Source organism: Chelonia mydas, chromosome 11 (genome assembly GCF_015237465.2).
Source record: "Chelonia mydas isolate rCheMyd1 chromosome 11, rCheMyd1.pri.v2, whole genome shotgun sequence".
NCBI lineage: Eukaryota > Metazoa > Chordata > Testudines > Cheloniidae > Chelonia > Chelonia mydas.
The window spans coordinates 66,639,981-66,661,266 of NC_051251.2; the positions used below are offsets into that span (position 1 = coordinate 66,639,981).

General features: G+C 41.6%; 1 protein-coding gene across 5 annotated transcripts in view; it reads left to right on the forward strand.

Annotated features, from left to right (window-relative positions):
- The window catches only part of SPAG16 (sperm associated antigen 16), a 710,758-nt gene that overhangs the window by 364,058 nt on the left and 325,414 nt on the right, over positions 1 to 21,286 (forward strand). For all 5 annotated transcript variants that reach the window (XM_043524952.1, XM_043524954.1, XM_037912653.2 and 2 more), the window contains one exon: positions 17,281 to 17,424. In XM_043524952.1, coding sequence (XP_043380887.1) covers positions 17,281 to 17,424 — 144 coding nt within the window. The remainder of the gene's footprint in view (positions 1 to 17,280; positions 17,425 to 21,286) is intronic.

Here is a 21,286-nt window from a genome sequence, read left to right on the forward strand (position 1 = left end):
ATGCTGGATCCAGGAGCATGTAGAGATTATGAGCCCAGCAAGAGATATAACCATTGATCTGGGAAGCCTTTAGCGTAGGGCTAGGATGAAGGAACTAACAAGCTCTCTTGGCAATGTCAGAAGGGTTGATAGTAAACTCTACAGAGTGCTGGAGGTTTGGGGATTTTTGCATTTAACTTCCCTGTAAAAAAACAAAACCAAAACAAATAAAGAAAACACCCTCAAACCAATCCCCAAATAAAAATGCAAAGAACCAAACCAATAAACAAAATTACCTATTGAAACGTTAAAGTTGAAATGTCAAGCACATGAAAGTCAGGAAATTCAGACATTAAAGTTTATCCATATAGTGTCCATATTGCTTGTGTGGAGTATTTTCAGTTCCTGATGTCCCTGTCGAACGTAAATGTTAAGATATAATTGTTTGCTGTTAACACATACCTCAAAAAATAGGATATGAAAGTTGACTGAGTTAAAGTAGTGAAAACAGCTTTAACTTCTGTAATTTCCAAACTTTTGACTGTTTGATATTTAATCCTTAAGATTGCATTTATGCTATTTTAATTTTTATATATTTAAAAATATATATTCATCTTCAAGGAGTGTCCCTGTGGGTGCTCCACTTTAGGTGAATCTGTGTCCCTGCACCTGTGATCAGAGAATTTAAGTAGCAGTGCCTGGTTGGGTTGCACATGCACTGTCCCTATCTCATGCCCCCTTTGGCATTTACATAGCCCTATGTGACCAACGGCTTCCCCACCCCCAGTTTCTTTACCACCCTTGGCTTGAGACAAAGCAATCGGCAGCACTTCTGAGTTTTATCTTTAGTCTATCTTTAGAGTACTGGTTTTAGAACCCAGTTATTTAGTTAGTTAATATTTAACTACCCTATCTCTTCCCCATTTTTAAAAATAAAATAACATTTTTTGTCCCTTCCATTAGAAATTTAACAATCAGTTATAAGTATACCCTTTAGTGTAGTATAGTTACCATCCCTCATGGGAGAAACCCTATTCTAAGAGGCATGCCTGGCTCCCTGGGTTTTCAATGTTGCCTTACTAGTTATCAATCCCAGTTTCTGACAGACATTCGCAATGTGTCCAATGCCTCGGCGAGACACACATCCCATTAAAAAGCTCCCACTGCCATAATCTGAAGGCTCGCTCCAGGAAAGCGAGGAACCTACAGCTAAAACTCCTCATGATGAAGTCTCTGCATCTGGCATCTGATCTGGGGTGACGGACCCCTCCTGAGCACTGGTCTCCAAGGGTGGCATCTGACAGAGGTTCCCCTCCACCCTCTCAGAGGAAGGAGCACTCTTCCACAAAGGCAGCAAAAAACAGGCTCCAATCTCCTCTCCTCAGGAACTGTCAAGAAGAAGCGTTCCCCGACCCATCAGATCCCATCAGTACAGATGCCACAAAGACCATCTACCTCTGAGGCAGTGGTATCATCCGGTACTGTGGGTATCATGCAAGCCAAAAACCCTAAGCAGGCAGGCTCAGACAAAGGCATAAAATGGAAACCCTGCCTTGGTACCACCAAAACTGCTTAAACATGCGGCACCGAGCAACTTGGCAGCATTACAGTCTGTGGCACCACCTCCTGCCTCCACAGTGCAAAGCGCACAACCCTTGGTAGCGACAACTGTGGTAAAGCCATCAGTACCGCTGACAACACCCACCTCTGTACCAATGCTCCCAGTAGCACAGCAATTTCACCAGTATAAAGACCTTCTAGTCTCATCAGCACCTTGGTACCATTACTCCTGCATGCTCGGTACCACGTCAACTTGCAACACCACCCAGATCAGCTCCTCCTTTATCCAGCACAGAGGATAATGATGATGAAGGGGAAATCTATTCCTCCTGTCATTCCTCGCCTATCCAGACAGCCACTATACCAGGTCCACTACACCAACATGAGTACCGCCCCAGACCTGAAACTCATGGATGGTACAGAAACTATTGATGCCACCACCAATGCCATTCCCACCACAGTGGCCCTACTGGGACCCATTGACAGTGTACTATCAACACTACCCTAAGCCTCCCAGTCCACATAGAGAGAGGTTGAGACATTCTCCATCACCTTCAGTACCTGGACCCTCTGAGCCCCAAAAAGAGGCAATTGAGGAACTGGAAGACACTTCAGACCAGGAAGTCACCCAAGCTGCCAATTTTTCATCCTGCTGTCCAGATGAACCCATCATTTCACCACCAGCCATGACGGGATGACTTTAAACGATTCCAAAAATCATGTAAAAGGATTGCAGACTCATTGAAGATGCCGCTGGATGAAGTTGTGGTATGCCAAAATAAGTTTTTGGATATCCTTCAGACTTCGATCCCTTCCAAGATTTCCCTCCCAGTAACTGAGGCTGTCATGGCCTCAGCCAAGACCATCTGGAAGACCCCAGCAACAATTCCATCCTACTGCAGAAGAGCAGATAAAAAATACTACGTGCCTTCCAAGGGAACAGAATTTTATTTTCACATCCTATGCCAAACTCTGGTGGCAGAGGCCATGAAGAGCGGGGCATATAACAGCACTGCAGATCTACCCTATTAATGATCTGGAGGATGGCGTGGATTGCACCCTCAGCAAGTTTGCAGATGACACTAAACTGGAAGGAGTGGTAGATACGCTGGAGGGTAGGGATAGGATACAGAGGGACCTAGACAAATTAGAGGATTGGGCCAAAAGAAATCTGATGAGGTTCAACAAGAACAAATGCAGAGTCCTGCACTTAGGATGGAAGAATTCCGTGCACTGCTACAGACTAGGGACTGAGTGGCTAGGCAGCAGTTCTGCAGAAAAGGACCTAGGGGTTACAGTGGATGAGAAGCTGGATATGAGTCAACAGTGTGCCCTTGTTGTCAAGAAGGCCAAGGCATTTTGGGATGTATAAGTAGGGGCATTGCCAGCAGATCGAGGGACGTGATTGTTCCCCTCTATTCGACACTGGTGAGGCCTCATCTGGAGTACTGTGTCCAGTTTTGGGCCCCACACTACAAGAAGGATGTGGAAAAATTGGAAAAAGTCCAGCGGAGGGCAACAAAAATGATTACGGGGCTGGAACACATGACTTATGAGGAGAGGATATATTCTGAACAGAGTGGCATGAGTCTGGCATGTGTAGCTTAGGTAACATTGGTCTATTCCATTCTGACTGTGTGGAAATGGGGGATATTTGAAGAAGGATATATACAGATGGTTTCTAACATTTTTGTGTTGAATTATCTCTTTTTTTCAAATTGTATTCCAGGAGTGCTTTATAGTAAGTATATAGACATAATAGTACATAGCACAGTTCTTAACTTGGCAAAACCCTTATGTGGGACAAAACGTCCAATACAATGGAAGAGGAATCTTGAATTAAAGTGTAATTAACTCTGATAAACAAAATTTCCTACGTCCTTAGAATATCAGATTTGGAAGGGATATCAGGAGGTCATCTAGTCCAACCCCCTGCTCAAAGCAGGACCAATCCCCAATTTTTTTTTTTGGCCCCAGATCCTTAAATGGCCCCCTTAAGGATTGAACTCACAACCCTGGGTTTAGTAGGCCAATGCTGAAACCACTGAGCTATCCCTCCCCCAATGACTTAGCATTTTTCATGCAACCAACAATGAATAGAAGGGAGATAAATTGATGTTGAAAAGAAAGGTGCAATCCTTTGTAAGGCAATATAGTTGTGAGGTATGCTCCTTGGATTAATTCTGAATTAGAGATACGCTTACTAACAATTCAGCTATCAGAGCAGAATGATTCATCTTTACTCTGTGTTTTTATAGTCTGATATTTCAATTATTCATGGGGACCCTCTCATACAACTAGAACTAGATATACTTTACATTAAAGGATTTAGGAATAGTCAGTGAATTTGGTGACCCTGAATGTCCCATAGTGTTTTACCATGCTTGATAAATGGCAGGGCTTTTGTGGATAGATGAGTTTTTGTTTATTTGTTTTGGGGAGGACGATTATCCTTTATTATCAATATTCACAAAATGCATCTCTCATACTTATGGAAATACCAGTGGTATTTAATATTTCATTATTCCCAGCTTCAGTTATGGCCCCAAATAGACAAATCTCTTATTTATTCATATTCCTTTGTCCTCTCTTGCTGTGTATGTTACAGAATAAAAGGAATCCTGAGGGCCATTTCTGATTTCCCTAAACAACTGTGAATCTGGGTTTTTGAATATTCTGGGTGTTTTCGAGTACTTTGAAGGCTTTTTGTTTCTTTTCTCTTTCTCCCTTTGTGATGCCTACAACCAGCAAAAATAAATATCTAATGTTAAAAACTCACTTTCCAAATACTGTAAAACAAATGCAATAAAATCACAAGGCCTGAAGGAGTTTCCCCAAATCGTGGCCAGTCAGGTAGTCCTTCGTGTGATTGTCCAAATTAATTCCACTCTTGGTGTGCATGCACTCCATATATGAGAGATTGGTTTCCTTTGGCCAGCAGTGTCTGTTGGGGCTGCACCTGTGTCCTCGACGTCCTCCTGCCCCCTACCCAAGGGCATAAAGGATGGAGGGAGCCCAATCGTCCCTCAGTTTTTTCCTACTGCATGTGGCAGTCAGATGGTACTCCTGCAGTATCTGCCTTCTTCTCTGTGACCCTATTGCAGTTAGTGCTAATGATTAGTTATCATAGTTGTTAACTTTTTATTTTGCCCATTGGCTTTAAAAAGAGAGAAAATTTAGTCATAGAAAGTGGAGCTCCACACCACCCCATGGTACCAGGGTTTGAGTTGTCTGCATGAAAGTTAAATCTCCAGGTTTTAAGATATGCCCCTTCTGTGATATTTCTAAGCCACTCAATATTAGCACCTTTTATTTAGGCGAAGGGCGAGCCATGATTCTACCCCAAGCTCTGGGATTGAGACATCTAAGACTCTAGTTGTCAAATTTGATCCAGTATTGACTTTTTCAAGAAGGGTTAGGAAGGAGCATAACTCCACAGGTGACACAAGACATAGATCTCCCTCTCTGAGAACCTCTGAACCAAGACTTGAATCAATATGTGTTAGACTCATCTCAAGCCCCTCAGCTGAAAGGCAACCAATGGCCTAAGGTGGGTCCCTTTGGTGCCTCAGTTTGGGCTACGAAGAGTATTTGCAGTAAGTCTGCAGACCACAGATTCCTCTAACACAGACACTTTAGCACTGTTATTGGTACCCAGCACCTCAGTACCATCCATTTCAGTGCTTGTGGCATATTCAGCACTGAGTGACCTGTCTTTGGGCTTGGTGTTCTAGTTGCTGGTTCATACAATATCAGCAGTGCTAACAAGGCTTTCAGTCACCAGAATCAGAGTACTTCACAAAGCTGTTGAGACATTGGTACTTTCTACTTCCCCAACCCAGGGAGAAGGGGGTAGGAGCATTGTAGCTCACCAGAAAGAGTAGCCTGAGCACTCGAGGTATATTCCTCTCTATTTTCTCCATTGGAAAATAGTAGAGAAGGAGAAGGCCTGGGTCTCACAGGAACAGGGCCCCTGGATCCTGCTTTGTGGCCACCAGTCCAATATCCGTATGCTTATCAGTCATGGCCCTATTGGGCACCCTGGAGTATACAGCTGTATGCCAACAAGACAACTTTCTGTCCCCTTTTTGGGGTTAGAACCCCTTCCCCGAAGAGTAAGGTAGATCAACAGTTATTAGGTTTGATGCAGAAGAAAGATGATCCCTGCCTCAAAGAGCTTTCAGTGTAAGTGATGATCTTACAATAAGTAGGTTGCACCAGTAAATCCTTAGAGAGTCATAGGGACATCCATGCAATCCGCACATGGTCAGATTGTACCAAGGAGAAGAATATTCACTGTTCCTGTGCTAAATGAAGTGTAGGGACTACTACTTCTAAGGGCCCCCCATGGTGTACACTGCCCCAAAATGGTGGAGAGGAGACGGGTCCATTGCTCCACTCTCCCCTGCATATTGGTGCATGGGGCACTGAGGAAAACAGGCTGTACCTTTGCAAGGTCTGGGGATTGATGCAGCCTGCTCACCTGCTTACACCACTTCTGCACCAGAGAATTCTGATCCTGTGAGGCAATCTCTACCCGAGTTTCCCCAGGGAAGGTGCAGCTCCACTTTGCCCTCTGCTCAGGGCTGTGTGTAATGGGCACAATCTAATCCTCACCTGGGAGCCCTCCAAAGGGTGCAAAGCGGCTTCTTTACTTTCTGTGAAGGGCCCATGTCTCCTGCAATGTCAGTTTAGTCCAGGGTGGTGGAGATACAAAGGAAATTTGGCTGTCATTACTCAGATAACTATCAGTAGAACTAAGGGGCTACAGGAAAATTATGTGCCAGATGTTAGACTACGTTCAGAGCTTATTTACAAGGGGAATATAAATTACATGTTGGTAAATCCATGTGAGCAGGTATAGCCTTCACACCAAAGGCAAAGGGCAAGGTGTCTCAGAAAACGGAAGTAACAAGAGGGTATAAGTTGCTACCTCCGGCTTTAACTTGTACCTTCCTGTTTGTTCCTCCTTCCCTGCTCTCCTTTGGACGTACAAATCAGCCCTGCTTACAGCACACCGACCTGCTGATATGTAATTTACATCATCATTTATGTCACCTGTGAATTTGGCTCATAGCCTTATGAAGAGGAACAGTTTTCAATGGTGACTCCGCCTACTCTCTGTTCTCTACTAGGGCTATCAGGAATATATATAGGATCCTTGGGTTATAACAAGATACTTGTCTTGCACTTACTCTCACACAGACTTTTCTGGGCTTGTTCGAATAACTGCTAGCCTAAATTTGGATTAAATTTGGTATAGTTTAAAAATATATATCTGTTTAAATAATGGCAGTCACAGCTTTGTCACAGTCTAAACTATGAAGCTTAAATAAAAACTTAAGCGTCCACAGGTGCTGCAAGCACAAAGGAAGTATAACGGTCTTCTCTAAAGTAAACTGGTATTCTGTCAACTTCCTGACATCTCAACTGAAGGCAGGTCTAAGAAAGAAAAAAAACCCTCTGCTGAGCACACTTACACAGCTACATTGGAACATGCATAATATCTGAATTAAAAGCAAAGAAAAATTTGGCAATCAGTAATAAGCAAAAGCTATATAAGCAAAAGCGAAGAATGTTTCAGTGAAGACTTTCTAAAAAGTGTAAAATAATGCTGTAAAATAATGACACATTTATTATTTATAAGTATTTGGACAAAAGAGTTATGTTGCTGAGGTTCACAATAGATTGGACTGCAACAATGGAAATAATTTGCATATTACCTGTGGGCTCTGTGGGGAGACTTCCTGCTCCCACCAAATCAAGCAAGAATCCAGTCCTGCAAAGACTTATGCAGTCACTTAACTGTCTGCCCTGTCGAGTCAATGGAACTACTCTCAGTGCATAAAGTTAACCATGAGCATAAATCTTTGCAGAATCGGGGCCTACAGCATATTTAACATCAGCATCATACCTTTGAATAGGACATTTACTCAGGTTTGATTATATATTGGACCAGCTTTTGCTATTAAGGAGAAAAATATTTAAAGAAATCTAGATTTCTGTTCATAATCAAATCAAATACAGTAAAACCTAGCTACTTCACATAAGTACTTGGGGGGTCCATTGCAACTTACTGAATTTTGCTAATTTTCAGGTAAGTGAACAAACAAAAAACCTATAAAAGTTTTGTTCATATAATTTTAGCTTATTTTCAGTTAATGATAATATTTCATAATGTACTCTAATGTATAGAATATTTTGTAAAACCATGTAGTGTTGATAACAAAACTGCATTGCAATGTAGCACTCTGCTATTACATTTTGTTGAGTGTGGTGCCATATTTGGGTGAGTTATAATGTAGATGGATTAACAAAGTACAGATTAGTGAGGTGCAGCTTCATGAGTGTGCATACGAATTGTGAATCCATGAGTAGTATGCAGCTGAGACTAAAGATTTTGCATGCAGGATATAGGTGAGGTATGGGTTGGATAGCTCCATAGGCTAATTGCTCAGCCTTTCATCTCTGGAGAAGTGGATTGAAAGCCTTTGGAAGATTAGGACAGTTGATGAATTGTGGTCTACAAAGGATTGCTGGATGGTCTGTAGAGAGGGCTGTAGGTATGTTGGTGCCCTGCAGAGAACCATCTTTTTGCACCTTTTCTTCTTCCCCATTTCTAACTCACAAGGATAAAAAAAAGGGCCAACCATATCAATAGAATATATATATTTTTAAAAGCCCATAATTGAGATCCACCCTGAAACATAGGCCAGCATATAGGAATATGAAATAATCTGATTTGTTTATCTGAACATTGTGGGCTTTGCCTATGCCCTATTCTATTGTTTATTTTCTGGTTGATGGGTTTTGCTTTACTTTTTGTTTTACTTTTATTTTGCTTTCACTCCATATTTTCTTTCCCATCCTTCCCCCCCTCCCCCCACTTTCTAACAAGAAGGCAGACTTTGAGTTCCTGAGTAGGAATGCAGGGATTTTGGGGCTAAATAATCCTAGGCTTAGGTTCTAAACCCCTGCATTAGAAGTCAGGGTAATAATTACTGCTGAGGTAAGCTGGCAGGTGGGACCAATTAGCTCCAACCAAGACATAAAGGAGGTGGAATGAGCTGCCTCTAGTAGAGGGAAGTAGTTTAAGAGAGGAACACCAGGAGTACCTGCAAAGTCTAAGGGGTTGTTAATGGGGAGGTTTTTCTGATGGTTTGTTTCTGAATTATCAATAAGGCTAAATCTCAGAGGGGGGGAATGTGGACAATAACTTCTCCTCTGTAACAGATGGGGGTAAGGACTTTCTCTTTTGCTTCTCTTCCATCCCAATTGCTGAAGAAGGAAGCAGGGGGGTTTTCATTGTCACATGGGCTCCTGTTTCACCTTTACCTCACCCAGCCTTGTGCTCCCAGGGAGGAAGTAAATGGAGCTCATGGCCCAGCCTTTGCATTTTCAGCAGCCTCAGACTGTTATGTGTCATGGTTCTTCTCAATAGCTTTTCCAATGAGAGCACATCAGTCTGCTCCCTCTGCTTGTCTCCGCTTCTGACTGTCCCTGTTTGTACTTTGAGTAGTAAATGCACATACAGGAGTTCCTGGGGGTGATCTTATATATATGGGCATCTGCCTAGTTGGACTATGTCTAATTTTGCCACTGGGATGCAAAAAGCTACTTCCATCAGAGGAGGGAGACATGCAGTCCAAACAAAGCTATTCTATCTACTAGAATCTATAGTAATTGGTTAGATTTGTTAGAGCTCACTGCTTGTTATTAATGACCTGAGAGACTTGGGAATAGACCAAAACTTCCTCTATGCAACACTAAAATCACGGTTTTTAAGATGCAGCTCAGCAAAGCTCTTACACACACGCACAAGTGAATAGTTCCACTGACTTTAACAGGACTGCCAGTGTTCCTAGTACTTAAGAATGCACTGTACTTAATCTTTTTGCTGGTTTTGGCCCTTACTGACTTTGTCTTCTGGCCATCCCTAGAAATTCCTAGCAAGCATAAGATGTAGCCGTAAAGGCCCCCAACAAATTCCATGGGTTTAATTGGATAATTTCAAAGAGGGCTTAGTTACCATCTCGCGAATAAACAGGGTGATTTGTTTTGCTGAGTGAGCTGTTTAGAAGGGCTTATAATTAAAGGACTTACTATAGTTTGACCAATATGTGGCAAATATTTTTCAGGCAGATATGCTAACTATATTTCTTCATTTGGTAGCACAAACTTTCCAGAATCCAGTTGCCAATTTGAAGTACTATTTTCCTACTATAATCTTATTATCATAGGTGGAGCTGTTAGGTGAAGCTAATGTAGCCTAACAATTTCCGTTATAAGACCCTGATTTCAGCTGTTCATGACTTCACCAGGATGTAACTGTTCAGGCTGAAATTAACATTCCTGTGGTGTGAAGAACACCTCAACAGCCCAACACTGTTTAATTTCAGAAAGGGGAGCTATGCAAAAATGAGGAGGTTAGTTAAACTGAAATTAAAAGGTACAGTGACTAGAGTGAAATCCCTGCAAACTGCATGGACACTTTTCAAAGACACCATAATAGAGGCCCAACTTAAATGTATACCCCAAATTAAAAAACACAGTAAAAAAACTAAAAAAGAGCCACTGTGGCTTAACAACCATGTAAAAGAAGCAGTGAGAGATAAAAAGGCATCTTTTAAAAAGTTGAAGTCAAATCCTAGTGAGGTAAATAGAAAGGAGCACAAACACTGCCAAATTAAGTGTAAAAATGTAATGAGAAAAGCCAGAAAGGAGTTTGAAGAACAGCTAGCCAAAAACTCAAAAGGTAATAACAAAAGGTTTTTAAGTACATCAGAAGCAGGAAGCCTGCTAAACAACCAGTGGGGGCCCTGGACGATGGAGTTACAAAAGGAGCACTTAAAGACAATAAAGTCATCACAGAGAAACTAAATGAATTCTTTGCTTCGGTCTTCATGGCTGAGGATGTTAGGGAGATTCGCAGATCTGAGCCATCTTTTGTAGGTGACAAATCTGAGGAATTGTCACAGATTGAAGTGTCACTAGAGGAGGTTTGGGGATTAATTGAGAAACTTAACAGTAACAAGTCACTGGGATCAGATGGCATTCGCCCAAAAGTTCTGAAAGAACTCAAATGTGAAATTGCGGAACTATTAACTATGGTTTGTAACCTCTCCTTTAAATCACCTTCTGTACTCAGAGATCAGAAGATAGCTAATGTAACGCCAATATTTAAAAAGGGCTCTAGAGGTGATCCCGGCAATTACAGACTAACATCAGTACCGGGAAATTAGTTGAAACAATAGTAAAGAATAAAATTGTCAGACACATAGAAGACTATAAATTGTTGAGGAAAAGTCAACATGGTTTCTGTAAAGGGAGATCGTGTCTTACTAATCTATTACAGTTCTTTGAAGGGGTCAACAAACATGTGGACAAGGGGGACCCAGTGGACATAGTGTACTTAGATTTAGCAGAAAGCCTTTGACAAGGTCCCTCACCAAAGGCTCTTACGTAAATTAAGTTGTCTGGGATAAGAGGGAAGGTCCTTTCATGGATTGAGGGCTGATTAAAAGACAGGGAACAAAGGGTAGGAATAAATGGTAAATTTTCAGAATGGAGAAGGGTGTCCCCAAGGTCAGTCCTAGGACCAATCCTGTTCAACTTATTCATAAATGATCTGAAGAAAGGGATAAACAGTGAGGTGGCAATTTTGCAGATGATACTAAACTGTTCAAGATAGTTCAGACCAAAGCAGACTGTGAAAAACTTCAAAAAGATCTCACAAAACTAAGTGATTGGGCAAAAAAATGGCAAATGAAATTTCATGTGGATAAATGTAAAGTAATGCATATTGGAAAAAATAACCCCAACTATACATACAACATGATGGGGGCTAATTTAGCTACAAATAATCAGGAAAGAGATCTTTTTCCCATAATATAAGAACTAGGGGCCACCAAATGAAATTAATGGATAGCAGGTTTAAAACAAATAAAAGGAAGTTGTTCTTCACACAATGAACAGTCAACCTATGGAACTCCTTGCCTGAGGAGGTTGTGAAGGCTAGGACTATAACAGGGTTTAAAAGAGAACTGGATAAATTCATGGAGGTTAAGTCCATTAATGGCTATTAGCCAGGATGGGTAAGGAATGGTGTCCCTAGCCTCTGTTTGTCAGAGGGTGGAGATGGATGGCAGGAAAGAGATCACTAGATCATTACCTGTTAGGTTCACTCCCTCTGGGCAGCTGGCATTGGCCACTGTCGGTAGACAGGACACTGGGCTGAAGAGACGTTCTAATGTTCTTATGTCCAGTTGTCTAACTCAGGCTGATTTTTTTTTTAAGTTTCTGAGAATGAGATTATGGGAAAATATACTCTTTTTACTCATGTTAAATTCTTACAGTTGTTTCATTGAGAAACTCTAGTGTCTCCATGCTTTGGACCAGGGACTTAAAATTTGTCAGAAGGGTTGCCCTGGTGTCAAGGATCCCGTCCTTGTGAAAATCCATTCAAATTCAGGTAAATCATGAACCTCTGAAAATTACAGTTTGCACATGCTCAGTAGAGGGTTATTAGAACTCGGCAGCTAAATTCCATTTGCACCAATCATACTCCCTCCTCCTACAGCTCCTGTTTATCAATTGGTCTGCACATGTGCTATCCCCACAGAATGACTGAGCATGCACCATCCTGGGGGCATCAGAGGCTGAGCAGCACTTTCCCTGCAATTTCTCCTCCCAGATGCCAGGGTCCACTGAGATACAAGGCATCAGAGCTGAGTAGAGAAACTTTCTCCCATACTGGCACGTAGGTGGAGCTAGAGCAGATGCCTGTCTCAGATGCAGAGGGGTGGAGGAGAAGAGAGGGGTAACAGGAGGAAGAACTGTGGTGGGGGTGTTGAGAGGAACATAGAAGCTGGGGATGATGGGGATAGGGATAGAAGAGTTTATAACCACTAGAGAATTATCCCTTCCAGAACCTGGGTCTGGATCCAGGATTCCTGAATCTCAATATTTCTTTGTGGTCAGCAAATAGCTGTGACACCCCACTGGCAAAAGATGTATTCCCTATCCGTCTAGTGACTGTTCCACAGAGAATGACTACTCACTACTTCTCTCAGTGACTCCATTACTCAAGTGATAGAGGATTGGGCTGTGGATCGAAAAGTCCCTGTCCTACTGATGTCCCATATGGGAACACAATGTGGCCCTATATGATGGACTTTCTGACTTCAGTTTTTGTAAAAACATAGGAAATAGCACCCCAAGAAACCTATATTAAAAATGTTGATGTAGCCAAGCACTCAAATGTTAGGAAATGCCTGTATTAAGCTTGCCCGTTCAACCTTAATTCAGCCCCTTTGTTTGTATGCACTGTGATACTGTCTTCAATTACATGATCACATACTATTTTCTCACAGAAGCCCTGCCTCGTTCAGTACATAGGCTGTACTGGATCTGGGGATGAATCAGTTTTGTGTCGTAAATGAGGCTGTTCTCTGTAGGGATTCCTGCCTCATTTGTTGCAGAAATTGGCAGTGCGTAGTGAGTGAGGCAGGTGATTTCAGGAAGACAGAAGTTGGTCTCGTGGCTAATGCAGTTGAATTCATCCTGGAGAACTGGATTTTATCCCTAACTCTGCAACAGGGTTCTCATGTGGTGCTGGGCAAGTTACTTAAACCAAACTTTTCATAATTGGCCACTAATTTTGTATTGCTTGTTTTCTGAGTGCCCTACTTGAGGCACTGGGGCGCAGATTTGAAGACGTGCCGAACACTCTCTGCTCCTGTTGAAGTCAGCGGGAGCTGTGCTTAGAACATATAAAGTGCTATAAAAATGTAAGTCCACTGAAAAATCAGGCCGTAGGTGTCTCAGAAAGCCACCAAAAATTAATAAGCAACTTTTTTCTTTAATCCTTCTGTGCCTCAGTTTCCTCTGTTTGTGCAATGGGGACAAAATATACTTCAGAGAGGTATAGTGAAGATAAATTCATTAATATTTTTGTGACATTAACTATCTCTTCACTGACCTCCGTCCATCCTGTGCACTGAATGAGGCCAGGGTTCTGTGGATATAATAGTTTGTGATCAGAATATGCACAAAGGGGGCCAAATTAAGGTTGCACAGGCAACCTTAATTCTGGCATTTCCTAACTGTTGAGTGCTTGACATCACAACCTTAAAAATGTTATTTTAATGTAGCTTTTTATGTAGTATGTATTTTAGATTGAAATACCTTTTGTCTGCACCTTAAGATGCTGTATGTTTGTTTGCTGTTCAGTCAAGGTACATTAATACAATACATGAATGTTTTTAAAGCAAATTACTGCAAGCACTACATATCTGCCACTGCAAGTGATGAAGACATTTCAATGATTTCTGCTGTTGAAATGGGTATATAAATATACCTGTTTCCACAACTTGACAGCAGCAAATGTCTGAGAGTTCTCCTTTTGCTGTCTATGTCCCTTTCTCCCACCACATGCACACATACACAAAAAAGAGGAGGAGAAAACGAACGTTCATATAACACACGTCCTGTTATTGATTTTCACCCCAATCCACCCAGAGTCTTCTGTGATGGAAATAATTAGACGGTGTGTACAAAGATGAAACAAGAATCAATTCAATGCCAGGTTGCCAAAAATGAAGACAAGGGCACTCAATGGTGTATAGCACTCTTTTTTTGGATGAATGTGCTTCCCATTTTGAGAAGCACTCAGTGGTGGTGATGTCACCCAGCCTCCTGTTCATTAAATGGTGTTAGCTTTATGCCTGTACAATTCCATTGCGGGGGCGGGGGGGAATACACACTTGGGTCGCAGCATCATTTTACAGGAGCTCTACAATTAAAAAGAAAAGTCTATAAAATGTACAGTGTGAGTTCCATTCCAATTGCAAGAGTTTATTTCCTCTGATATATAATACACCTTATTTTTTACAGAGCTTTCTTAACAAAGAGCATCACAAAACACTTTAGAAATGCTAAGAGGAAAAGAAGATCCAAAGGCTGGCTTTGAAGAGAGGGAAGTGTTGTGGTGCTTTGGAGGGCAGGGAAGAAAATGTTCCAAACAGATGGGGCCGGATAAGCAAATGAGCAACTTCCAGCTGTGGACAATTGTAGGGAAGCCATGAAGCAGCAGCCAGGTTGGAAGAGTGGAATGAGGAGGTGGATATGAATCTAGAGTAAACCGTCAGCAATCTTGAATTGAATTTAGGAAGTGAAGGTGATGTGAATGAGATTGTTTAGCAGGTCTCAGAATGTAGGAAGACTTTTATAAAAGGGATGATTGATAGCTGAGGTCAGAACCTGTTGATCACTGTATACACCCAAAAAGAAAAGGAGTACTAATGGCAGCTTAGTTAACTACTTATGGAAGTACTGTGAAAGGCAGAACAGACAAACTTAGAGATGGGAGAGGCAGTCAGAAGATAAAGTATTGGGTTTAAGTTGACATCAAGATTTCAAGAGGTATTCAATGATATTTTTGTAATTTTTAAACAGCAGTGAAATCCAGTTGTTCTCAACAATGAGATTAACCAAGCGGAAAGCCTCAGGCTTTCAGTTTTCCCATTGTAGGCAGGCACTAGTGCTGCCTAAAAAAATGCTTTGTGCAATATAGCTGTAGAGCAGCTTCACTGCAGGAACTTCCTGTCTCTGAGCAGACCTCATTTCTACAGGCCTTGCTGGGAATCTACTTCTGTTCTTCCTCTCTCCTACCATTCTCCGTCTACATCTACTACACCAGAGGAATCTCAGCAGCAGCCTGGTGAAAACTGTGTTCCGAGGTCTGCTCCATCATCACATGTGCACTGGCTCTGCTCCTGCCTGCCATGCTGCCAATGGCTTTGCCCACATGCGCTTGCCAGCTGGGAAGCTCCAACTTAACCCAGCCTGCCATGTCGTCTTCCGAGGGTGAGAAGGCCCTCGTGGGCCCCTCTATCTTTGATCTCCATGGACTCCCCTTTATGACTGGTGTTATTCTGAACCCTCCTTTGTAGCCCTGGGCCTCCTTCCTGGTTGCCTCTCCCCCATTTTGGCAATACTACTACTTTCCTTGCAAGGCCTCAGACACAGTCATGGTATCACAGATTTTCCTGTGTTCTGGGAGAGTCCTATATCAATGAGAATTCTGGGTTGAGGCAGGTTGACCCATACCAATTACGCCTCTCCTTTGCCTTGTAATAGGCTGGAGATCTTTCTTTTCTTGTGACATTTCCTTCTACTCCCTCCTCAGCTGCAGACCAAATTCTGACCAGTCTAACTTATGTAATTATTCTATATTCATCACTGTAGAATGTGAATAGTACCATTTCCTTTTTCTCCTCCCCCAGTAAATGGGAGGGCAAAATCCTCCTCTTTGTCCAAGAGCGCCAAGATCTCCTCCTCCTTTGATTCAGAATCCTTGTCCAAATGAGTGTCTAATTGTTAAATCCCTGGAAACTGAAGATACTTCTGTACTATGAGTTGGTGCTTTGAGATAGGAGAGCATATGTGGATATTTCTTGATGGAAAGCTAACTGGAAAAAGTGAGTTTTTATGATAGATTTGAAGAAGTGTTACATTCTTAGCCTACTAGAGGAGAGAATGCTGGTCTGTGAAACTGTGGAATAATTATTAATAGATTATTTATGTGTAGAAGAAAGAGGCTATAGGAACGAGATTTTTCTGGTGTAACATTTATGTACTTCTTATGAGTCAAACTCTCTTCTACCTGGCTGCTAGGTATCCATTCTCTCCATTCTGATCCCACCTTAAAACACTTCTTCTGTGCAACCTACCATTAGATCAACTCTAATGTTGAGATATTTATGTTATCTCTCTCATCCGTCTAAAAAAAATAGTTTCTCATCCCTCATTCCATTTTGATTTTGAACTGTATTGTTGGTCTATTTAAGCCATTTGCTCCATGAGTCTATGTCCTTCTTGGACATAGGACCAAGCACAGTGTTGATCACTATACTGATTTAAGTCAAACAGTTAAGCCAAAATAAAAAGAATTTGGTAATGCTCATTGTCACAGGTTCACATTTTCTTTTGTAGGTGCACAATATGCAAACCAAAAATAGACTGTGTTGGAAGGAATTTTCGGTTAAGAGTTATAATAGATGCATAATGTCTTAGCCATTGTGTTCTCATTACTTCATTACACAAAAGGAAAACCTGTAGAACAATCAGAGAGTAGAACTGAAATGAATTTACTTAACTTAGCCTAGTAGTGGCTGAAGTATTAACAATAAACCAGAGCTACTGTAGTGTAATTCAGATTTCAGTAATGTCTGTGTGCTGAGGAGATCTTAAGCTCATGGACACAGAACACTAGCACAGAGTCTGATCTCCTGTAACCCATCTGTCTTGAGAAGGCCCACAGGCTAATGTTTCAGGAGGATATTATTTCTGGAACAGTGTTAGTGATTCACATTGCTTTTGTTGGTTCATAATTTATATTTTTAAATTATGTATTGCACTCATTTAGGGGATCAACTCAGGAAAGCACTTAAGCACGTGTTTAGGTGCCTTATTGAATAGGGACCTTAAGAGTTTGAACCTGATATTGATTCCACTGAATGGGAGGTTTGCCATTTACTTCAATAGAAGCAGGATCAGGCCTGTAGCAGATAAAGGATTTGTGTATCTTATGACTTTTGGGAGCATAAATATTACACATACCATCCAAAATCATAGTAATGTAGACCTTGTTATTGCTAAAATCAAATCATGTTGCTTTAGATTTCATATAATAAGATTAAATTGAATCAAATTCTTGTATGTCTTTCTTTTCTTCTGTAGTTTGGCTTTGCATCCTCGGAAAGACATTGTGGTAACTGCAAGTGATGACCGCCTCTGGAAGATGTGGGCCTTTCCTAATGGGAACATCATTATGACAGGTGAAGGGCACACTGATTGGCTTTCTGGCTGCTGCTTCCATCCAAGGTTAGTACAAACAGTACCCTCAACCAGCGCTAATCCCTTCTGGGGAAGTGGTTGTTTGATGACTTTCTATTCTCAGTGTAACCCTGTGCTCTCTGCTGAATTTCCAAACATGTAGATAAACGTTCCTTTGGCTTTCACTGTGTTGACTTAAGATTGATTGCTCTGGATATTTTGTACGCCCCAAACTTGGTGCACATGCCGGTGCATCGAACAAATAGTACTGAGCTTTTTAAGTCTAGCTGTGTTCATTCTCTGTGTGTCCCTGCACCGTGACAAACATTGCATTTTCTTTAGTTGTATAGGACAGTTGACTTCCTTGTATTAATCATTTTTGTGGATCTTATTTAAAATATTTAAATTTCCCTAAGGAATAGGTGTGTGGGCTTCCCCCCAACCCTTTTATAGAAAGTCAAATGATTTTGCAGACAAAGTAATGTTCAGAACAGGAAACAGTCATAAGCTACTGAAATAGTCCAAAAATATTTAGAGTTAATGGTTATTTTGTAGAAAAATGTAATTTAATTGTACTCTGGAAAACTTAGCTTTTCACCTCCTGAGGTTGGAGATGTACACAGTAAAATGATTTTGCATCAGATGTATGTTGTAAACCATGGCTTGCAGTTGTAGCTAGAGCTCTTTGTATTTTAACATAGTGAATATCTGCTTGACTCCGCAGCCCAAATTTTAACTTAAAGCCTTATTAAGCCTCCAAATCTGCATTTTTTTTCATTGCGAGGCACTGTCTATGCTGTTCTTCAGAAGTAATTTTAAAAAAAATCTTTTTAATTTCAAAGCTTCTGTTGGCTTCTCATATGTTAATTGAATCTTAAAAAAGAAAAAGAAGTAGTAGTACTCTTTTAAGCCTCAGTGCAGGAATGCATCCCAATTTGTGAGAGAACTTAAAGTGTGTGCTTAATTTTCAGCTTGTACCATTTTTTTCAGTGGGACTTGCATACGTGCTTGTGTGCTTTCCTAAAATGGGTTATTATTGAGTAAGATGGAAAGTTGCAGACTTGATCCTGCATTTCCTTATGTACCCAAAATTCCCCTTGCCTTAACTGGGAGTTTCAGGTGCACAAGTAATGTAGGTTCGGCCCCTAAATATGGTGCCTTTGTTTCAGAATACCCTCCTAATATTTAGAGGCAGTGCGATGTATCAAAGGGGCATCGCTCTGATATTTGAATGAATTAAAAAATGTAGGTGGGGGAGGCAAGGGAAGGGAGGAAGAATGGGAAGTTGGGTCTTCCATTTCCCTAAATACTACAGAAGACTTTTTTTTTTTCTTCAATGAATGGCAGCTCAGGTTGCATTGAACATAGGAGCCTGCAGTACATTCCATATCAAACTTATAGATAAACAGAACACTGCCATCCTCTCACCTCTTATGAACATCAAACTCCTCCCTGAGAACAGAAAATACAATTAGAAAAGCATGCTATCACTTATAAGGCTGCTGGGCATACTAATCAGATTTCGATAATGCGTTGTTACCATGACACTGATGACTCAGATTCAAAAAAAGAAAAAAAAATCTCATTAGTCTTTGACCAGCAGACAGTCCTTTCAATAGGCCTCCCAGTCTCTCATTCAATTATTGAAATTTAGAATGAGCAAGGTACATCATTATTCACTTGCAATATGAATTTACTCTGGCTGAATGCGATATAAAGAGTAAACGAAATGCTGCTACAGTATGCACCTGCTGTTAATGGATGAAATAAATATAATGGGACAAAATACATTTAATCGGTCTTTTTTTCAGTTTAGGGCTTCTACACATCAGATGTTCGAGATGTGAAATTAACAAGATGTAAGTGGAAAGTTCTTGTACAGGGTGTCACGATTAAAATGTAGACATTCATTAGTTTAATTTTTATTTGCATGAATAAATGGTTTATTCACAGAGGAGGTTGAGAGGAAGGGTATTCCCGTAGGAAGGCTACTCAGTGGGGATTCAAAGACCAGGGTTCAATTCCCTATTCATCCACTAACTTCCTGTGTGACTTGAGGCATGTAATTTAATTGCTCTTTGCTTTGGTTCCCCACCTGTAACATGGGGATAATACCTACTTTCTCCCACCCTTGTCTGTCTTGTCTATTAAGATTTTAAGGTCTTCAGTGAAGGCACTGTCTCTTATAATAATATTAGACAATGCCTAGCACAATGGGGCCTAACCTGGCTGGTTCCATAATACAAATGAATAATAATCTATCTTTATAAGATATTAAAAACAAAGCTCTCTTACATTTTTAAAGGCTCAATTCTGTTAGAACTTGGGTTTCCTTTTCGTAAGACAAGAGTTTTGCTACAAACAAAAGGAATAAACATTCTACGTCAAGTAGTGTCTCTGTGGGTGTCCACTTCAGGTGCATATGTGCCTCTCGAACCCTTGATCTGAGATTTTCCATGAGCAGTGTTTCATTGACCGCACATGCTCCCTATGCCTCCTTGTGCTACACAACAATAGACCTTATAAGGATGAGAAGGCAAACTGCCCTCAGTTCCTTCTCATCTGCATCAGCCTAAGGCAGACTCTTAGTGTGTTTGCTTTGAGCGTGCCTCGACTATCTTGTGTTCAGATTTTCCTGTAGTAGTTTGTTTAGGATTAGTTAATATAGGTAGTTGTTAGTGATAGTTAGAGTCAGTTAAAGATAAGTAGTGAGAGGATTGTTTTGTTCCTCTCCCTCCCCTTGGGAAGCCTTACTCTCCTGGCAGGGTGTGCCTGGCTCACCATATTTTAAACACTGCCTCTTGTTGAGAGACTTACACCTATGAACAACAGCCCCTCTCAGGACTTGTCTATACTTTTGGCTCAATTGGCACTGCTGTGATTCAAGAAGTGGTGTCGATTTAGCAGGTCTGGTGAAGGCAAGCTAAGGCAATGGCAGAGCGCTGTCCCGTCAACGTCTGTACTCCACCTTCCTGAGAGGCAGAAGGTAAGTTAGAGGGAGAGTGTCTCCTGTTCACTTAGCACAGTATAGACATCTCTGTAAGTTGATCTAAGTTACGTCGACTTCAGTTACATAACTGAAGTAGCGTAACTTAGGTCGACTTACAGCTTTAGTGTAGACCAGCCCTAAGTGTGTCCATTGCTGCAGGGAGTCCCACATCTCCCAGAAGTGCAACTTCTGCTTGGCCCTCAAATCCCAAGCAAGGAAGAATAGGGAGATTAAACTCAGATTCTTGATGATGGAATGCTCCCTTCACCAACTTCTGAGTCAGGTCAGGAGACCCCCTCCTGTACCTCTGTCTCCAGATAGATCCAGTTCCCCTTCAGCCTCGGTGGAGGCTTTCCCTAAGAAAGTAAAGACTTTGGAGGCTTCATGGAAAACTTCCAAAAAGAGGGGTGCAAACTTTCTTCTTAAGGAGCCAGTTCTGAACAAGCCCAAGTCGCCTGCCAGATCAATGGTCTTTGAAGCCTTGACCTCTGGGCTTGGTACCATTGAATCATGGGACTCCACATCCAGTACCAGCCGGGCCAGAAAGTCCCAGAACTCAAAGGAGAGACATGGCTCCAACAGGGCCTCAGCACCCTCTACCAAGGACAAGGAGGGCAAGCATAAGCACGATGGATTGGAACTGTTGGGCTCAGCCCTGCCATTGGTGCCTACCCATTTGGCACCCTCAGTACCAAACAAGCAATGGCACCAGATACCATCAGTGCATAGCCGCCCCTCCCCAATCAATGGTACCGTCAGCTTCACCTACTGCATCCTTGGCTATGCCTCAGTACCAATCCTGTATTTGGTACCACAAGAGTTCAGATACACTAAGGATCTGTCTGTAATAGACAAACCTGGAGTCTCTGCTCCTCATGGGTATTGACCACCTCTTGGTACCGAGACCCTGATCTCCAGACA